The sequence below is a fragment of the Neovison vison genome, chromosome 11 (genome assembly GCF_020171115.1).
Source record: "Neovison vison isolate M4711 chromosome 11, ASM_NN_V1, whole genome shotgun sequence".
NCBI classification, from domain to species: Eukaryota; Metazoa; Chordata; class Mammalia; order Carnivora; family Mustelidae; genus Neogale; species Neogale vison.
Window position 1 is genome coordinate 109,460,438 of NC_058101.1, and position 19,159 is coordinate 109,479,596.

The following is a 19,159-nucleotide window of genomic DNA, read 5'->3' on the forward strand; positions in this document are numbered from 1 at the left end:
TAAAATTTCAAACAGAGATGCCATGATCTGGGTCTATTTTCACCCATTAAACTAGGCATTTGACAGACCAAATCATGGAAAATTATGTACTTTAGTTCTGTGATACTTAAGTTATTTAGCAATGGTCTGTTTATCTATTTCTAAAACTTTTGGCCTAATTCTCTTATCGGTATTTTCTCTTCTATTTTCTATCCTCTTGTTTTTCTGCTTTACTTCTGCAATTATTTCTCCAAAACAACTGTCTTTCACTTTAGCTATTCTGCTTTTAATGGTCAAGGTTTTTTCTTCTGCTCCTCTTTCTTTAAAAATAGCATCCTATTAGCATTCTCTTACAGTTTCACATTCCCAGTATTTTTTTTTCACTTACCAGAGTATATTTGCCCTTTTTTCCTTACCCTGCATGGTTTCTATTTCCTCCAAATTATTTCTTCTACTTATTTCATTACCTTTCATGTTAGAAGCTATCTTTACCTCTCTAATTGTCTATATGTTGATTAAAAATTAGGATTTAAGTTGACTGAAAAGATGGTAGAGTAAGAAGGCCCTAACCTTGCCCTGTCCAATGGATACAACCAGATAATACCCACATCAGCATAAATAACCCAGGAAATGACCTGAAGACTGGCAGAACAAACTCTACAACTAAAGGCAGGGAAGAACTCACATCAAAGAAGGTAGGAAGGTGGTATGGGAGTGAAACAAACTGTGGCTGTCCACGGCAGGGAGGAGTCAATGGTGCAGTGAAGGGGAGAAAACAGACTTTCACACCAAGGAGCCCATAAACAGGGAGGAAGAATCTTTACAATATTTACCTCTGAGAGTGAGAGGGGCCTAATTTTTAAATTCTTAAAACCAGTGGGACTTAAAGCCTGGAGTCTTAAAAATCAAGGGCTCAACTCTGGGAGAGCCCAGAAGGCATTAGGAAGTGGACTTCCTGCCTTTAAAGAGATGGCATGGCAAACAGACTATGCAGTTACAGTATAAAACCAGCAGTTTGAAAAATGCTAGGGGACAGACAGGAGGAGGAATAATTTGCTCATCTCACAGCACAGCTAGGAGAGACAAGGATCACGGGAAGACTCCTCCAGGAACAAAGGAGCTGGCAGGTACCATTTCCCTCTTCCCCTGACAGTATAAAGAATGGCCACCTGTGGAATCAGGCTGGTATCCACACTCCTTATCTAACTTGGTTGCATTAAGCACTCCCTTCTCCCCACACTTTGGCAATCTACCTTTCCCAGTCATGCTCACCTCAGTCCCAGTGCTGTCCACCCCCCATCCTTCTCCCCAGAAGACCAGTGCAAACCCTGCCAATACCGTATCTCCTGACCTGCCCATTTTGTGGGGCCTTGGTCTTGGCAGGGGCAGTTCTAGTTCTACAAGAAGACCACCATACACCTAGGTGCAGAGAGTAGAGCAAGAGCCCCTGCAGATAATACACTGAAGGAAAAAGAGGCCAAGACTCAACAGCATAGCACATGCAACACATATAAATAAGAGACTGTTCCTCAAGTGCCAGGCCCTGGGGAACAGGGGACACTGCAGGGCACTACAGGACCTCTTCTTCATAAGACTATTATTGTTAAGAACAAGAGAAGTAGCTGACTTTCCCAACACACAGAATAAGACACAGAAAGTCAGATAAAATGAGATGGAGAAACATCTCTGAAACAAAGGAACATTATTAAGCCACAGTAGGAGAACAAAGCAAAAACAGATATAAGTACTACACCTGGTAGAGAATTTAAAGTAATGATCATAAAGATATTCCATGGACTGGAGAAAAGAGTGGAGGACATCAGTAAGATCTTTAATATAGAGATGAAAAAGAACCAATCAGAGATCAAGAACACAATAAATGAAATTAAAAATACACTTGATGGAATAAATAGCAGGTTAGATGAAGCAGAGAAATGAACAGCCTAGAAGACAGAGTAATGGACAGTAACCAAACTGAACAAAGGAAAGAAAATTATGCAAACTGAGAACAGTCTGAGGGAACTTAGTGACTCTATCAAGCATAACAACATCCACATGATAGGGAACTCAGAAAAACAAGAGAGAGAGATAAGGGCGCAGAAAATTTTTCTGAAGAAATAATAGCTGAAAACTTCCCTCATTTGGGGAAGGAAATGAGATATCCAGATCAAGGAGGCACAGAGATCAGCTGAAAAATTCAACCCAAAGAAGTTCACACCAAGACATTAATAATAAAAATGGCAAAAGGTAGTATAAGGAAAAAAATTTTAAAGCAGCAAGTGAAAAGAAGATAGTTACATACAAGTGGATTTTTCAGCAGAAACTTCATAGGCCAGAAGGGAGTGACATAATACATACAAAGTACTGTAAGGGGAAAATCTGTAGCCAGGAATACTCTTAACAAGGGTATCATTCAGAATAGAAAAAGAGATAAAAATTTTCTCAAAGAGTACATGACCACTAATCCAGCCTTACAAACAATATTAAGAGAGACTCGTTGGGTGAAAAACAAAAGACCACAAGTGAGAATATGGAAAGTAAAAAGCACAAAATCAATAAAAAATATTTCTGTAAAAATCAGTGGAGGGATTCATAAAACAAAAGGATTCAAGTATGATAGCATATACTAAAATTGTGTGTGGGGGGGAGAAGTAAAAGAATGGACTCAAACTTACATAACCATCAACTTATATAGACTGCTATACACAGAAGACATTATACACAAACCTAATGGTAACCACAAATCAAAAACCAATAACAGATATGAAAAAAAAACAAAAACAAAAAAACAAAGGAATCCAAGTATAGCACTAAAAAAAGCCAACAAACTATGAAAGAGAAAAAAAGAAAGGACCGGAGAGAATCTAAAGCAACAACCACAAAAGGGTAACAAAATGGCAATAAATACGTATCTATCAATAATTACTTTGAATGCAAATGGACTTAATGCTCCAATGAAAGGACACAGGGTAAAGGAATGGATAAAAAAACAAGACCCATCCATGTGCTGCTTACAAGAGACTCATTTCAGACCAAAACACAGCTGCAGATTGAAAGTGAGGGAATGGTGAAACATTTTTCATGCAATGGATTCCAAAAGAAAGCTGGAATAGCAGTACTTATATTGGACAAAATAGACTTTACAACAAAGACTGTAACAAAAGACAAAGAAGGATACTATATAATAAAGGGGGCAATCTAATAAGAGGAAATAACAACTAAAAATATTTATGCACCAAACATGGAAGTACTCAAATACATAAAACAGTTCATAACAAATCAATGGTAATAAAATAACAGCAAGGGACTTTTCTCACTTACATCAATGGACAGATCATCCAAACACAAAATCAACAAAGAGGGAATGGCTTGAATAACACACTGGATTTAACAGGCAAATTCAGAACACTTCGGCATCTACATTCAATGCACATGGAACATTTTCCAGAACAGATCACATATTAGGCCACAAAACAAGTCCCAGTAAATTTAAAAAAAAAAAAAAAATGAGGTCATACGATGCATGTCTCTCTCTCTCTTTTTTTAAAAAGGATTTTATTTATTTATTTGAGAGAGAGAGGGAGAGTGAGCATGAGCGGGGGGGTCGGGGCAGGGGGCAGAAGGAGAGGGAGCAGCAGATTCCCTGCTGAGTAGGGAGCCCAACATGGGGCTGGATCCCGGGACTCTGAGATCATGACCTGAGCTGAAGGCAGATCCTTAACCTGATGCCCCACCATGCATCTTTTCTGACCACAATCTTACGAAATTAGAATTCAATCATAAGAAGAAATCTGGAAAGAACACAAATGCATAGAGGTTAAATAACATGCTAGTAAATAATGAATGGGTCTACCAAAAATCAAAGAAGAAATTAAAAATTACATGAAAAAAAATGAGAATGAAAACACAATGGTCCCAAGTCGATGGGATACAGCAAAAGTGGTTCTAAGAAGGAAGTTTACAGCAATACAGCCTAGAAGAAAAAGAAAAAAAATCTCAAACAAAACCCCTAACCTTACACCTAAAGGAGCTAGAAAAAGAACAAACAAAAGCCAAACTCAACAAAAGGAAGGAAGTAATAAAGACTAGAGCAGAAGTAAATGATATAGAAACCAAAAAACAATAAACTGATAGATGAAACCAGGAGGTGGTTCTTTGAAAAGATCAATCGAATTGACAAACCTCTAGGAAGACTCATCAAAAAAAAAAAAGAGGGCCCAAATACTAACAAATTGCACAACATAGGACAAATGGGTAAATTCCTAGAAATAAATAACCTACAAAACTAAGGAGGAAGGAAGAGATAATTTGGACAGACCAAGTACCAGCAATGAAATTAAATCAGCAATCAAAAAACTTCCAAGAAACAAAAGTCCAGGATCAGAGGGTTCCACAGGTGATTTCCACCAAACATTTAAAGAAGAGTTAATATCCACTCTTCTCAAACTATTCAAAAAAATACAAGAGGAAGCAAATCTTCCAAATTCAATCACCCTGATACCAAAACTAGATAAAGACACTACAAGAAAAGAAAACTACAGGTTAATATTTCTCATGAATATAGATGCAAAATCATCAACAAAATAATAACAAACTGAATTCAACAATACATTAAAAAAATCATACACCACAATCAAGTGAGTTTTTCCTGGGATGCAACTGTGGTTCAATATTTTCAAAACAATCAATGTGATACATCACATTAATAAAAGGATAAAAACCATATGATCACTTTAATAGAAGCAGAAAAAGCATTTGACAAAGAAAGACATCCAATCATTTTAAAAACCCTCAACAAAGTAGCTCTAGAAGGAATCTATCTCAACATAATAAAGGCCTTATATGAAATACCCACAGCCAACACTATACTCAATGGTTGCAAAACTGAAAGCTTTTCTCCTAAGGTCAGGAAAAAGGCAAGGATACCACTCTCAAGACTTCTTTCTACTCAACACAGTACTGGAAGTCCTAGCCACAGCGATTAGACAGCATAAAACAATAAAAGGCAACCAAATTGGTAAGGAAGACATAAAACTCTCAGTATTTGCAGATGACATTATATTATACACAGAAATCCCTAAAGACTCCACCAAAAAACTACTAGAACTGATAAATAAAATCAGTAAAGTAGGAGAATAAAAAATCAATGTACAGAAATCTGTTGTATTACTATACGCTAATAATGAAGCAGGAGAAAGTAAAATCAAGAAAATAATCCCATTTATGATTATCAAAAATAGAATATCTAGGCATAAACTTAATTAAAGAGGTGAAGGACCCGTATTCTGAAAACTATAAAACACCGATGAAAGAAATTCCAGACAATTCAAGAAATGGAAAAACATTCCAAAAAACAAATACTGTTAAAATGTCTATATTACCCAAAGCAACCTACAGGTTTAATGCAATCCCTATCAAAACATCAAAAGTATTTTTTCATGGAACTAGAACAAACTTAAAATGTTTATGGAATCACAGAAGACCTTGAATAGCCAAAGCAATCTTGAAAAATAAAAACTAGAGGTATCAAAATCTCAGACTTCAAGTTACATTGCAAAGCGGTAATATTTAAAACAGTATGGTACTAGCATAAAAAAAGACACACAGATCAATGGAATAGAACAGAAAACCCAGAAATAAACCCACAATTATATGGTCAATTAATCTTTGACAAAGGAGGAAATAATATCCCAATGAAGGGTTAGTATCTATAATATAAAAAGAACGATACAACGTAATACTCAAGACAAATCCAATTAAAAATTGGAAGAAGACCCAAACATGTATTTCTCCAAAAAAGACATACAGATGGCTAACAGACACATGATAAGATGCTCAAGAAATGCAGATCAAAACTATAATAAGATACTGCCTTACACCTATCAGAAAGGCTAAAATTGAAAACACAAGAAAGTAGTACTGGTGAGTATACAGAGAAAGGGGAACACTCTTGCATTATTTGTGGGAATGCAAATTGGTGCAGCCATTGTGAAAACCAGTATGGAGCTTCCTCAAAAAAATTAAACACAGAACTACCCTACAATTCAGGAATCACACTACTGGGTATTTACCCCCAAAACACAAAAACACTAACTCAGAAGGATACATTCATCCCTATGTTTACTGCAGCCTTATTTACAATAGCCAAACTATGGAAAAAGCCCAAGTTTCTATCAATAGATGAATGGATAAAGAACAAGTGGTATATATTTACAACAGAGTATTATTCAGTCATAAAAGGGAATGAAATCTTGCCTTGTTGTCTTTGCAATGACATAGATGGAATTAGAGAGTATTATGCTAAGTGCAGTCAGTCAGTCAGTCAGAGAAAGTCAAATGCCACACAATCTCACTCATACGTGGAATTTAAGAAACAAAACCAAGGAACAGGGAAAAAAAGAAAAGAGAGACAAACCAAGAAACAGACTCTTAACTATAGAGAACAAGCTAATGGTTACCAGAGGGGAGGTGGGTTGGGGGATGTGGGAAATAGGGAAGGAGGATTAGAGTATATTCATCATGATTAAAAAAAAAGAAGAAGAAATTGGGATTTAAAAACCAATTAGGAGCTATGAGCATAAGCAGTCTTCTGAAGATTATCTGTAAGGGCAGTCCGATGGCCTTTTTGTATAAATATCTTGACGTTCTACAGAACAAATGGGAAAATAACATTGGGGTTCTATTTTCACTTAAACTATTTTTGGAATGGTACTCTGGTATCTGTTATTTCAAGTTAGTCTGATGTCCCCAGACTATAAGTTTTCTGTTTGCAGCTTTTCTAAAGAATATATACAACCTTTGTTTACATGGGAAGGGGCAGTTACTATGAAGTGTGGAAAGGGGCTTTCTGGCAGTAGTGAACTCCCCATGAGAACACGCCCCTTACGAAGGACCTCTTCCACTTGTCCCAGAAGAGGAGAAGGGGAAGCACAAGAAATGTTTTTTTTTTTTTTTTTAAAGATTTATTTATTTATTTGACAGAGAGAGATCACAAGTAGGCAGAGTGGCAGGCAGAGAGAGAGAGGAGGAAGCAGGCTCCCTGCTGAGCAGAGAGCCCGATGCGGGACTTGATCTCAGGACCCTGAGATCATGACCTGAGCCGAAGGCAGCGGCTTAACCCACTGAGCCACCCAGGCGCCCCAAGAAATGTTTTATGCAGAGCCTCAACCCCTACTTCATGGATGTCAAGTGCCCAGGATGCTATAAAATCACCAGTCTTTGGCCATGTGCAAGGGGTAGTTTTGTGGGTTGGGGCCTCCACTGTCCTCTTCCAGCCTATAGCAGGAAAAGCAAGTTTTAAAGAAAGATGCGAGGGGCACCTGCATGGCTCAGTGGGTGAAAGCCTCTGCCTTTGGCTCAGGTCATGACCCCAGGGTCCTGGGATCGAGCCCTGCATTGGGCTCTCTGCTTGAGAGCCTGCTTCCTCCTCTCTCTCTGCCTGCCTCTCCACCTACCTGAGATCTTTGTCTGTCAAATAAATAAATAAAATATTAAAAAAAAAAAAGAAAAAGAAAGATGCAAAGGAGCACTAAAGCACCCTGAATCAGATGAGTGGGAAACTATCTCAATAAACACATTTTGGGTAAAATAAAATAAAAAAGAAGTAAAGTAAGAAAGGGAACGATATTTTAATAACACCAAATTCTGATCCTTCTGAAGATTCCAAAGAGCAAATTGGTTACTTCTTGGCTTTCTAATCTAGGAACTATACATCAAAGTTTTGCTAAATTATTTATTGGTTGTCTTTCTTCCCAGGTCCTAAAATACTTTTGTGTCATCTCCTCTCCCTTTTTTCTCTTCCCCTCTCCTTGTGGATTTAAGTCTTTATAAAAGTATCCCTTTACTGTAGTTTTAGTTTCCAGAAAGAAGTGAAATTAAATACAAGTTTTTATTCTAACACTTCTATACATTAAATCCTAATATATTAAGCGGGAATTTTCATTATAAAAGATTTTGGAGCCAAATAAAAAGCAAGTCCTATAAACTAGGACTCAAAGAAAACAAAAAGACAGAAGTACACTTTCCTTTTTTTGTCCCCAATTCTGTAATAGATTATACTTATTCTATATATCTTTTGTGAGCAAAACCACAAAAATTTGTTTAACATTTTTATTAATAAATTTGACTAAAAATAACTTTAGCATATACTAATATGTCATATTCAGAAGCGTGTAATACAAATGTAATGGAACTTGATATTTACCTATTAAGTAATAATAATGCTTTGTGGATTTCTTAACTTATTGGAATAAAACACACACTGGAAAGAGAAAAAGTATTCTGGGTCATATATGTTGAATTTCAGTGTTGATGTATAACCTAGCTATTACGTGGACATAACAGACTCATGATACAAACTCTAGAGGTCTTAGTAAGTAAAGGAGTATTTCTCTTTTATCCTTTCACCCTCCAATTGGGGTAAAAGCAGTAACAGCTGAAAACAGATTATGAAATTGGATAATTGGGTATATATTATAAGAATATACATAATATAATATATATTATATATAATATATACAATAAGAATAATATAATAAGGATGACTTTAAACACTGTGCATCAATGGTACTAAAAAAAGAAACTCAAATTCTTGTCTCATGAAAAGAAATCCAATCTAAACATGTTGCTGTTCTTAAAAACAAAAAACCCAATTTAAAAAATTAGCTCATGTTGCTGTTTTTCTTACAAAAAAAAAAGACTTAAAAATTAGCTCTGATAATCTTTAGTCCTTTAAATTTGAAGCATTTATTTATTTATTTTTTAAGATTTTATTTACTTATTTGACAGAGATCACAAGTAGGCAGAGAAGCCAGCAGAGAGAGATGGGGAAGCAAGCTCTGTGATGAGCAGAGAGCCCAATGTGGGGCTCGATCCCAGGACCCTGAGATCATGATCCGAGCTGAAGGCAGAGGCTTACCCCATTAAGCCACCCAGACGCCCCTAAATTTGAAGCATTTAAAGTCTACGCTAAAGAAAGTACTGAGATGAAGTTTTAATGTGTAGTATGTAAGAAAACGAGCTCTCAGAAAATCCAAGGTCAGAGTCCTGGTGCTTCTATTTATTTATTTATAAAGTGGGTATTATTAACAGAATTAATTTGTTTGTTTTAGCTATTATATTTAGTTATGACAAAACATCATTTGGTTTCACTGTCTCCATTATACAAAATTTATTATGAACATGGCTGTGGGGTAGATTCAGACCAGGCATTCTAACTTTATAAGAATCACAGAAAGGAAGGTCAGAAAGAAGAGAGTACTATTAATGAAACAGAGAAAAGAGACAAGGATGCTGGTGGCATCAGTCCTCTTCTCTGTTGTGACCGGGTTGTGTTTCCAGTATTGGTCTGTTTCTGTCTGCCTTCTGATTTTCAAGGATTTCTAATATTTTTTTCTAATGCTGCTACAAATATATTATGAAAAAGTCCTCTATCATTTTTAAGGATTTTCTAAAAGTGGGAGAACCCTTAGTCTGTTAGGTTCCTTTTTACCTGATAAACAATTTGTATAAAATGCAATAAATTAACAATATTTATTTTTGTCCTGGAAAAACAATACTTGATTTCAAGACCATCTCTCATGTAAAAATACTAAAGTCAAGTGGAGATCATTTTAAATATTCAACTCTATTAAATAATATACAAGTGGAAACTTCAAACCTTGATAAATAAAACAATGAGGGAAGCAAAGCACCTCCAATTATAAACAATATAATCATAAGATATAATTGGACCTTTTTTTTTTAAACAATGAAGCAAGTACTGGCATTGCTTCAAAAAAATATATAATCTAAATGGATCTCCAGGTTGTTAACATCTAGAGGAAAATTTATTATAAGTACATTAATAAAGTTAATTACATTTGTGGTTCATGACTAGGACTTACCAAGTTCCGCTAAGTTGCCAAATGCAACAAGACACATTTCTGTAAGAGCTGCATTTTGGCAATGGATGCCCAATAATTTCACTAAGGTAGGTATAACACCCATATTGATAAGCTGAGCTTGAAGGGAATCTGTAAAAAACAAACAAACAAAAGTGTTTATGTATCAAATGGACATTAGTAAGAAAGCACCTCTTATTCTCCCTATTGCAAGATCAATACCATTTTCAATTACAGTAAAACATGATTAAGTCCATCCATACAACTGTCTGAAAAATCTTAAAACATTAGTTCACAAGAGTTGAGTTTTGAATCTTTTCAATGATTAAAAGAAATTTAGAAAAGAACAGAACTCAAATAATATGTCAAAACATAAATTAAAAAAAACAACAGGGTCTTATACCTTTGTAAAGTAAGCTTTAGAAATATATAAATAATTAAACATTACCACTGATCATTATGTGAAAAGGTTAGACAAAATAATATTTGTATTATACTGTATTGTAGGAAAGCAGAGTATACGAAAAGCAGAGAAAAAAACAGTTAACAAAGGCCAAGAGAAGACAGAATCTTAGAATCCCTTAAAAGTTGCTTTATAATAAAGAATGAAAAATATATATAATATACAAAAATCATTTTGATTATTTGTAGCAGAATGTTCTTCGATGACTGCTAGGAAGGAAAGTAGTTTTATAAGGAAAAAATGTGTTATTTAAAATATTTTTCTTTTTGAAGTTTTAATAATAGTGACAAGCATCATAGTAAAGAAAAGAAAATTTGGCTTGAGAGGTGAAGAGAATGAGATCAATACACTTTGTCATCACTGCTTGCCTTCATTTTCTAAGAAAACTAATTAGTTTTAAAGTACTTAACAGGCCTGGGATTTCCACAATAGCTCTTCATGAACAAATTATGGCAGAATACCTGTAGCAAAGCTGAAGGTAAATAAGCCAAATGAAAATCAAAAGTTCTGCCTCTTACAGTAAGCTAAGAAAGATATAAACATTCATATGCCTATGCAAAACACTATAACTATTAATAATTTTCATCCAAAGATACAGAATGCTTTCAAAATTCTGTTTCTTTTAAAAATTATATGCCATTTTCAAGCTAACAATTTTCTCCAAATTCTTTTTTAGTTACCTATTGGGAATCTAAAGATAAAAATCCTGTTTATTACAAATACATTTTCCTTAGAGTAAGCATCCCTTAACAGTCTGCCTACTAATCTCTTCATCACTCTTTCCAGTTCTTAACCAACTGATAAGGAGGTGGTTGGGTGATAATCAGATAAGAACAAGAAGGCGGGTTGAGTTGCCTCACATGCCAGTCAATTATATGCCTGTTGGTCTTTGAAATAAATTTTTCCTGCTTTTAGAGTGAAGTATGAAGGGACAGCCAACAGAGCTTATCACCCTGAAAACTGATGAGTGGGTAATTACGCATACTATCTCGTTCAATTGTGGAGGGCCTATTACCAAAACAAGAAAACAGTCCTGGGCAAAAGGGAAGTTTACATTTAGAGTTCAAATAGTCTAAAACAATTTCAAATTTTGCAATGGAATTATGAAATCTAAAAAGAGAATAAAAGAGTATATTCAACTAAATGATTTGTTCTTACACCTTTAATGTTACGTATTTCTTCTTACTATACAATTCAGCAAGTGATGATTCACAATATCTGTATTATCTTATAAGCAAATTACTTAAGTTATAAGGTATAGTGTTATGTGTTTTATCAGCAGAATACTTGTATTATGGTTACAGTATTCATAATGATCATGCACCAATAAGCTTTCCAAGTCAGAAATTACTTTGATTACTTACCAGTGAAGTTCTTTATTATTGGATCACCTTTGCAGATCTTTGTTCTTTAGCAGTATTTTTAACTTTCATTTATTTATTTACTCATTTTGACTACCTCTTCAAATACTGCAGAACTGCTGAATCATTAAGTTTCAGGTATGTAAGCGTGAGCACTAGCGCATGCATTGAGTGTGAGTCAAACTCTACTATATGTCTGCATATATGTAAGCATCACACACCCCCTCAGTACTGTTGGTACCAAGTATAAACATCCAACAGTCCAGGGACATCAGAGAACTAACAAATTTTATGAAGGGGATAACTCAACAGGAGAATAATACCACTTAGAGGATGATGTTCTTCATATTCTCCTAACTTGGCAACTCTACCACTTTACTGGACAGCTTTTAAGGTATTACGAATTTTGGTTCCAGGGAAATGAGGGACAAAAAACAGAGGAAATGTTGCATAGCTTCATAAAATCTTTGGCATACAAATTGAAGCAGTAATATTTGAAATTGTGGTAGATAAGGAGAAAAAGAAGCATAGCCCAATGGCAGTCAGTAGGTGTGAATCACCCTAATTTATGAAAATCACTTTGCTTTGGCAAAATGTGTTTTAAAGCTACCCAGGAGCCAAATTAATTGTATACTCACATACAACACACATACCACACACAAGTAAAGAGAAAAATTATATAGTCATCCAATGGGCATACTCATTTTTGACTACTTGGGTGCTTTCTTTTATATCCACTCCTGTGAGGCTAACTAAAACAAAAATTACACTCAACTCTAAAATCTGTTCATACCAATTGTAGGCAAGTCATTCTCCTGGATAATGAAGGCCCAGATGAGGAAAAACTTTACTTAAACAGACTGATACAAATTTTCATTTCAAGATAAGCAGGCATCCTAGAACATGGTTCTCAAAATGGGGTCCCCAAAACTCTTTCAGAGGATCACAAAATCAAAGCTACTTTCATAAAAATACCAAGATTATCTATGCCTTTTTCACTGTATTGATATTCGCACAATGGTGCAGAAACAGTGGTGGGTGAAACTGCTGGGGCTTTACTATGAACCTAGTCAGTGGCACCGAATTCTGTTGGTGGTCATCATGTTCTTCCCCACCACACATTCACAGTAAAATAAATGCTGTTCTTCTCAGCAATTTTTTTACTTTTGCTATTATTTTTTTCTCAAGTAGGCTCCATATCCAGCATGGGGCTTGAACTCTTAACCCTGAGATCAAGAGTCACATGCTCTACAGACGGAGCCAGTCAGGCACCCCAGCTGTATTTTTAATTTTGAAAAGTTATTTTTCACAAAAACACGTGGCAATGTGAGTTATTATTTTTAAATGCAGTATTAAGTAATTTTTAAAACTGTCTCCATTTTAATTTCTAGTATGGTAAATATTGATAGGTATAGCCCGTATTTATAAACAAAAATTCTATAGGGTCTTCAAGAATTTTTAAGTGTCTAAAGAGTCCTGAGACCAAAAGTTTAAGAACCACTGCCAAAGGATTACCTAGCTTTTACAGGAGATGGAAAATGAAACAAAACAGAACATGGAATAAAGATTCTGAAATTCAGTGATGTGCTTGGCAGATGAAATAACAGGAAAAGAAATAAAAATTAAAAGCATGGTAGGAACCGCAGATTTTGGTGTTCGGATATTATGAGCAAAATTACATTAAGAACTTGAACATCTTAGTTTGCTTATTTGAGTAGAAACACTACTTAAGCCTAGAGAATACTCCATGGTTGGGTCTGTTTGCCTATTTCTGTTACAATTTAGTATGTTATCCACAGTTTGTTTTTGTGGTTTTTTTTTTTTTTTGGAGGGGTGGGGTTAAGTAGGGGTCCAGTTTGTGTGAAATAAACTGGTATGAATTCTTATTGCTGGAAGCAAATGATTAAGTTTAATCACCTTTTCTCATTGCCCAAAGAAAGCTTGTGAATGGACTTCAAAGGATGATAGGTGACACTCTCATGATATTATGAATGGTATCAGGAGTATGACTTTTGAATCAAAAACTAACTGGAAGACATTCTTAGAACCAGAAATAGTTCACATTCTCTAGAATTGAAAAAGTAACAGAGCAGGACTGAGAATTTTTGCATCCTTTAATGAATACCAACTAGCAACTCCAGGGGAATGTTTATCAGAACTCAACAAACACAATTCACAAAATGCAACCCAGGCTTGTACATAGCAAACACTTATGTGTGAAAGACAGTCTTTAGACAGCACAATGTCATAAATGTCTGAAGACTTTTAAAGATTGCTCCTGACACACATCACAGACAAATACTGACCAAAATACAGAATTACAAAATATCAAGATGACACAGGCCCTACATGATCTATGGGGAGGAAGAGGAAGAAAGGCACTGAGGGGGTGCAATACAGATGCATATACAAAGAGATATAAGGCAATCAACGCATGCGCTGGTGTGAACACTTACCTACCTACATTTGAATTTCAATGGTTCCAAGTTCTTCAGGTCACACTCATGGAAACTCCAAAGAATGGAGATCTGGAGAGAAGATCTTAAGTTGAAGAACCTTTTTCCCCCTGAGTTTTAAGTTTAATGTTTAAAACATAGGTATAGATAGATTATAGGTCCAGAAAAGAATCCCAGTAACTCAACTGAAGTTATGTTGATCCGTATTATAAAGAATAAGTTCCATAAGAAGACTGCAACAAGTTTACCTTATTCATAAGAAAAGGCACTTACAGACAGTAAGATTATTAAGCTTATCAGTTAATTAGGACTTAATGATGAAACTTTGTCAAAATAAAACATATACAATTCAAAATACATAGTCTCTACATCAGTATGTATATATAGTATACTATTCATAGTAAAGAAGTACAATATTACTATTTACAGGCTTGCATAAAAAAATCTATAATCAAGTAAATTGATTGTAAATTGTGTCACAGCTGACACAATAAACACAGTAAAATATAAATCTTGTTGACTTATAATACAAATTAGATAAAAACCATTTGGGAATAACAAAGACTGAAGAAAATTGCCCCTGACTAATGATATATATATTTCCAAAAAAGGATACAAAAATTAAAAATGACATAAAACAGTGAATAGAAATGTTAAGTTCAAGTTGTAGGGAAATAATGAAAAGTAAGCTGACTTTACAGCTACCAAGAGGATGATTTGATGTTAAAAACTTTGCACATCCACATATGCAGGTATAGTTTTCAATTACTTTACTTAGTATCTTTTTGTTGGCTGATGGAGAAAAACGGAGGAAAGTGGAGAACTTTTATTCTAAACATAGTAATGAGCATATAAAAGTAAAAATATTTACAATTATTTTAAAAGCCCTCTTCAAATCAAAATATGCACTATATGTTCTATACCCAGGTTATCCCTATAGTTTTAGCCCCAGGTTATACATTTCAATGACAAATAGTATTTCAGTGAAAAAATAAAATTCATTAGCACTGAGAATACTAGAGGTTTAAAACAATACATCTACACAATTGTTTTCTAACAGTTAAATAAAAAATAGAAAAGAATTCAAACTTTTTCCTAGATTCTGAAAATAAGACTCTATAAGAGCAAAATCTCCCTTTTGTATGTTTTAGAAATGATGAAAAAACAAGTGAGTATGACAAAAAATAATAGTAAAAACAAAACCCCAAAGCAAAATCACAAGAGATAGGAAAAGTGTTTTTTTATTATTCTTAAGTGACCTACACATATACTGTTCTCAATCCAATGACACGTAGAGTGATTATGTCTTAACATAGTAGATAATTTCTCCCCGCCTTGGACTCCCTTCAGGTTAAATTACTACTACAGATCAACTCTTGTTCTAATGCGTACTGGTACCAAGGAAATTTCTACAGATAAGTCTACTATGATTAAAGGAAACTCTATACTTTCATCTCAGAAAGACTGTCTTTTAAAGATCAAAACTTTTTTGTTTGTTTTCTTTTGAGAGGACTACTGCCAGCTGTTGCTTAAGCAGCTCTTAGTGGGAGAAATATATCTGTCTCTGCTCTCAAATGGCATTGCCGAAAGGAAGGCCATATCCATAGGAGGTGTAAACTTAAGTCTATAGTTTTGTATAGCAAATTAAGCTCATTGCCAGGTTAATTTATACTACCACATGTATATCTTACAAACAGATTATGTTTAAAAACAAGAATTATTTGTTTTACAGAAGGATTTACTGGCTTTAAAAAACCCCAAATATTACTAGTTACACTGAAGCATTACTATTATTAAGTTTTTACACTTTAATATTAAACAGATGTTCTTCACAATACACAGCTATGTTAAAAGATACATCTACATAACCAAGAGATTTCTGGCCAATCCCCATTTTTCAAGCAGTATTTACTTAAAAATTTTTCATTTAACAAAATACAGGCAATTTTGTCTTAACTGGATTTTACTTGTAGTTAGAAAGCAGTATTACTAATTTCTATACGTGTGATTTTATGTATGATACTTATCTGCCTTGAGTTTCTCTCTGAATGGCTATTTTAAGCATTCCACATTGAAAATGGACTGATACGTGGCCCAAATCCATTATTCACCTCTGGCTTTAGCCTTAGCTCCTGGAAGGCCAAACATCTGAATACTTACTTCAGTGGTATTTCCTACAAACATATACACAGTCAATAATCATGGGCTTGATACCATCATGTTTCAACTGGTGTAGGTAGTAACATCAGTATAAAAACAAGGCCTAGTCTTTCACTTTTACTGTTACTACCTAAATATTCATTTTTATTTTTTATTTTTAAAAAAGATTTTATTTATTTGACACAGAGACAGAGAGAAAGCACAAGTAGGCAGAGCAATAGCCCAAGAGGGAGAAGCAGGCTCTCCTCTGAGCAGGGAGCCTGATGTGGGGCTTGATCCCAAGACTATGGGATTATGACCTGAGCCCAAGGCAGCAGCTTAACCAACTGAGCCACCTAGGTGCCCCTAAATATTCATTTTTAAATACAGGTAAGCATTCCATATATAGAGAAAATCTCCCTATGTGCTTCATATGCTGAAATTCTGTCATTTAGTTGAAATATAAATATATATTTATATTGCAGTATTTAAAATGTGGCAATAACTAATAATGGTGAAGTATGCAAATGTAAAAAAATTAAATCGAGGCAGAATAACAGAGGTCAGATTTCCTACTATCTTTAGAATTTACAACATAAAATAAATGTTAGGAGCTGTTTTTAATTTTTAGTTACTTAATTTTGTTCAGGCCATGAATCTTTCAAAAAGAAGTGCAAATTGAGAATTCTTTCTATCTTGTGATGATGAATTAAAGTCAGAAAGCCAACCCTACCACCTCAAATTTTCACTATGAGGCAAATCTCAAAAATAATCTTCAATAACATCTATGATTAAATATCTTCAATCCAGACATAAATCAAATAAAGAAAAACACGTTAGAGAATGAGGAACCCCAAACATATCTGTTACACTACTGCCTTTAGTTATAATTTGGTATCTATTTAGTATCATAATGCTAAATGCACCATTATGATTATAAGAAAATCTAGGAAGCTAAAATTGCTAAGTAGTATTTCTGTAATATAAAGCCAACCCTTAAATCATTAATGAAAAAACTGTAACAATAATTTCATTTTTTGTGATAAAATTTCAGATTCTTACATTCAGAAGTTCATTCTATAATGGTCAAAGCTAAACATTAATGCCACTACTTGACCATGTGGAATTAAACCGAATGTGCGTTTTGTATACTTCTACTAAAAAACAAATTCTTAGCTTATCCATTAAGTAAGAGCATTATTATAGTAATTTTTTAAAAGGATTATGATGAAAAGCTAAGCTAATCCAATAGGTCAAATTTAATAGACTGAATTAGCAGGAGGCACAAGAACAACTTACTGTTCTGTCGTTCAGTAAAACAATTTCTTTAAAATGACATTTGTAGCAGAACTTTTTTTTTTTTTTTTTAATTTATTTGACAGAGATCACAGGTAGGCAGAGAGGCAGGCAGAGAGAGCGCGCGCGCGCGCGAGAGAGAGAGAGAGAGAGAGAGAGAGAGAGAGAGGAAGCAGGCTCCCTGCTGAGCAAAGAACCCGATGCGGGGCTCAATCCCAGGACCCTGAGATCATGACCTGAGCCGAAGGCAGAGGCTTAACCCACTGAGCAACCCAAGCACCCCTGTAGCAGAACTTCTTGAGCTCAACCTGGCTGAGTAAGTAAGAATGCTCTGTTAGACAAACAGTAAAAATTCAGAAATTTTTTACAAAGAGAAAATGGTAAATAAAGAATTATACCATATATTTTTTTAAAGCCTAAATGACCATAAAAGTCTTAGTACAATCTGTTTAACACAGAGTATTTTAATTTGACAAACTGGACTTCAAAAGATGCAAACTTAAAAGCACATCTCCCTGGCCTTTATAAACAAGGGGTGGGGGGAAATAAACAGAAAATACACTGAAATGGTATACTGGCAAATTAATATGGGGAAAAGACAATAAATTACAAAGATAAAATTTTATATTTTGATTTTTTTTACCTTAAAGTTAGGTAAAAATTTTTTAGTATTTAGGAATTATGTGTAATTATTAATTAGCTTGTACCCACAGTAAATAAACTATGGAAACAGTTCCTCACTTATGCAAATCAAATCATTTTCTAAACATCTAATATCTAGGAAGTATTCTTTCTCACCTGTAATAAACATAAAAATAAACGAGTAGCTCAGGCCAAAGTGCTTTTTAGTTTTTGATCAGGATTATTCCTTATTAACTTCCATTCTTCCTATTTTAATTATGAAGTAAAACTAAGCCAGTTACTAGACTGAAGTTACCAGGAAAATGATTAATAGTAAGATTAAAATTGTGAAATTGTTGCTATTGGTTGAAATGAAGGTAGCAGATATAATTAATTACATTAATTGTAATATAGTTACAATTAATTACATTAATTACATATCAAGTAACCTTTATGTTAGAGAGAAAATACTTCACAGGCCTATTTTAAACAAATGAATTTATATACTGGACTGAATACTTAAATTCAGTTGTTACACTCTAGTAATATACCCATGCATTTGTGCTCGATTTTCTAAAACACAGAGAGCGCCTCCCTTCAAACACAGTTCACTTATCATGAGTCTGTACAGCAAATAAATGTGAGAATTATTATTAGAGTATCCCAGAGAGATTTTAGGAGCCGCGAGAAATTAGTTTTTCAGTAACAGGGAACTATTAAGATATTAGAGAAAAATCAGCTCTATATGAAAAAGCATATATACATATACAATTAAATATAGATCACATGTAGGTGCCTCGTTAGCGCAGTAGGTAGCGCGTCAGTCTCATAAATATAGATCACATGTATACACATATATATCCTCAAACTGAAATCCAAATATCCAATATACATATTTTTTAAACTGCTATCATATATATACATATTTCACATATATACAATACAGCTTATATAAAGAAGCCA

General features: G+C 34.3%; 1 protein-coding gene across 4 annotated transcripts in view; it reads right to left on the reverse strand.

Annotated features, from left to right (window-relative positions):
• RAP1GDS1 (Rap1 GTPase-GDP dissociation stimulator 1) overlaps positions 1 to 19,159 on the reverse strand; it is a 156,035-nt gene that overhangs the window by 33,730 nt on the left and 103,146 nt on the right. For all 4 annotated transcript variants that reach the window (XM_044224440.1, XM_044224441.1, XM_044224439.1 and 1 more), the window contains one exon: positions 9,864 to 9,992. In XM_044224440.1, the coding sequence (XP_044080375.1) occupies positions 9,864 to 9,992 (129 nt within the window). The remainder of the gene's footprint in view (positions 1 to 9,863; positions 9,993 to 19,159) is intronic.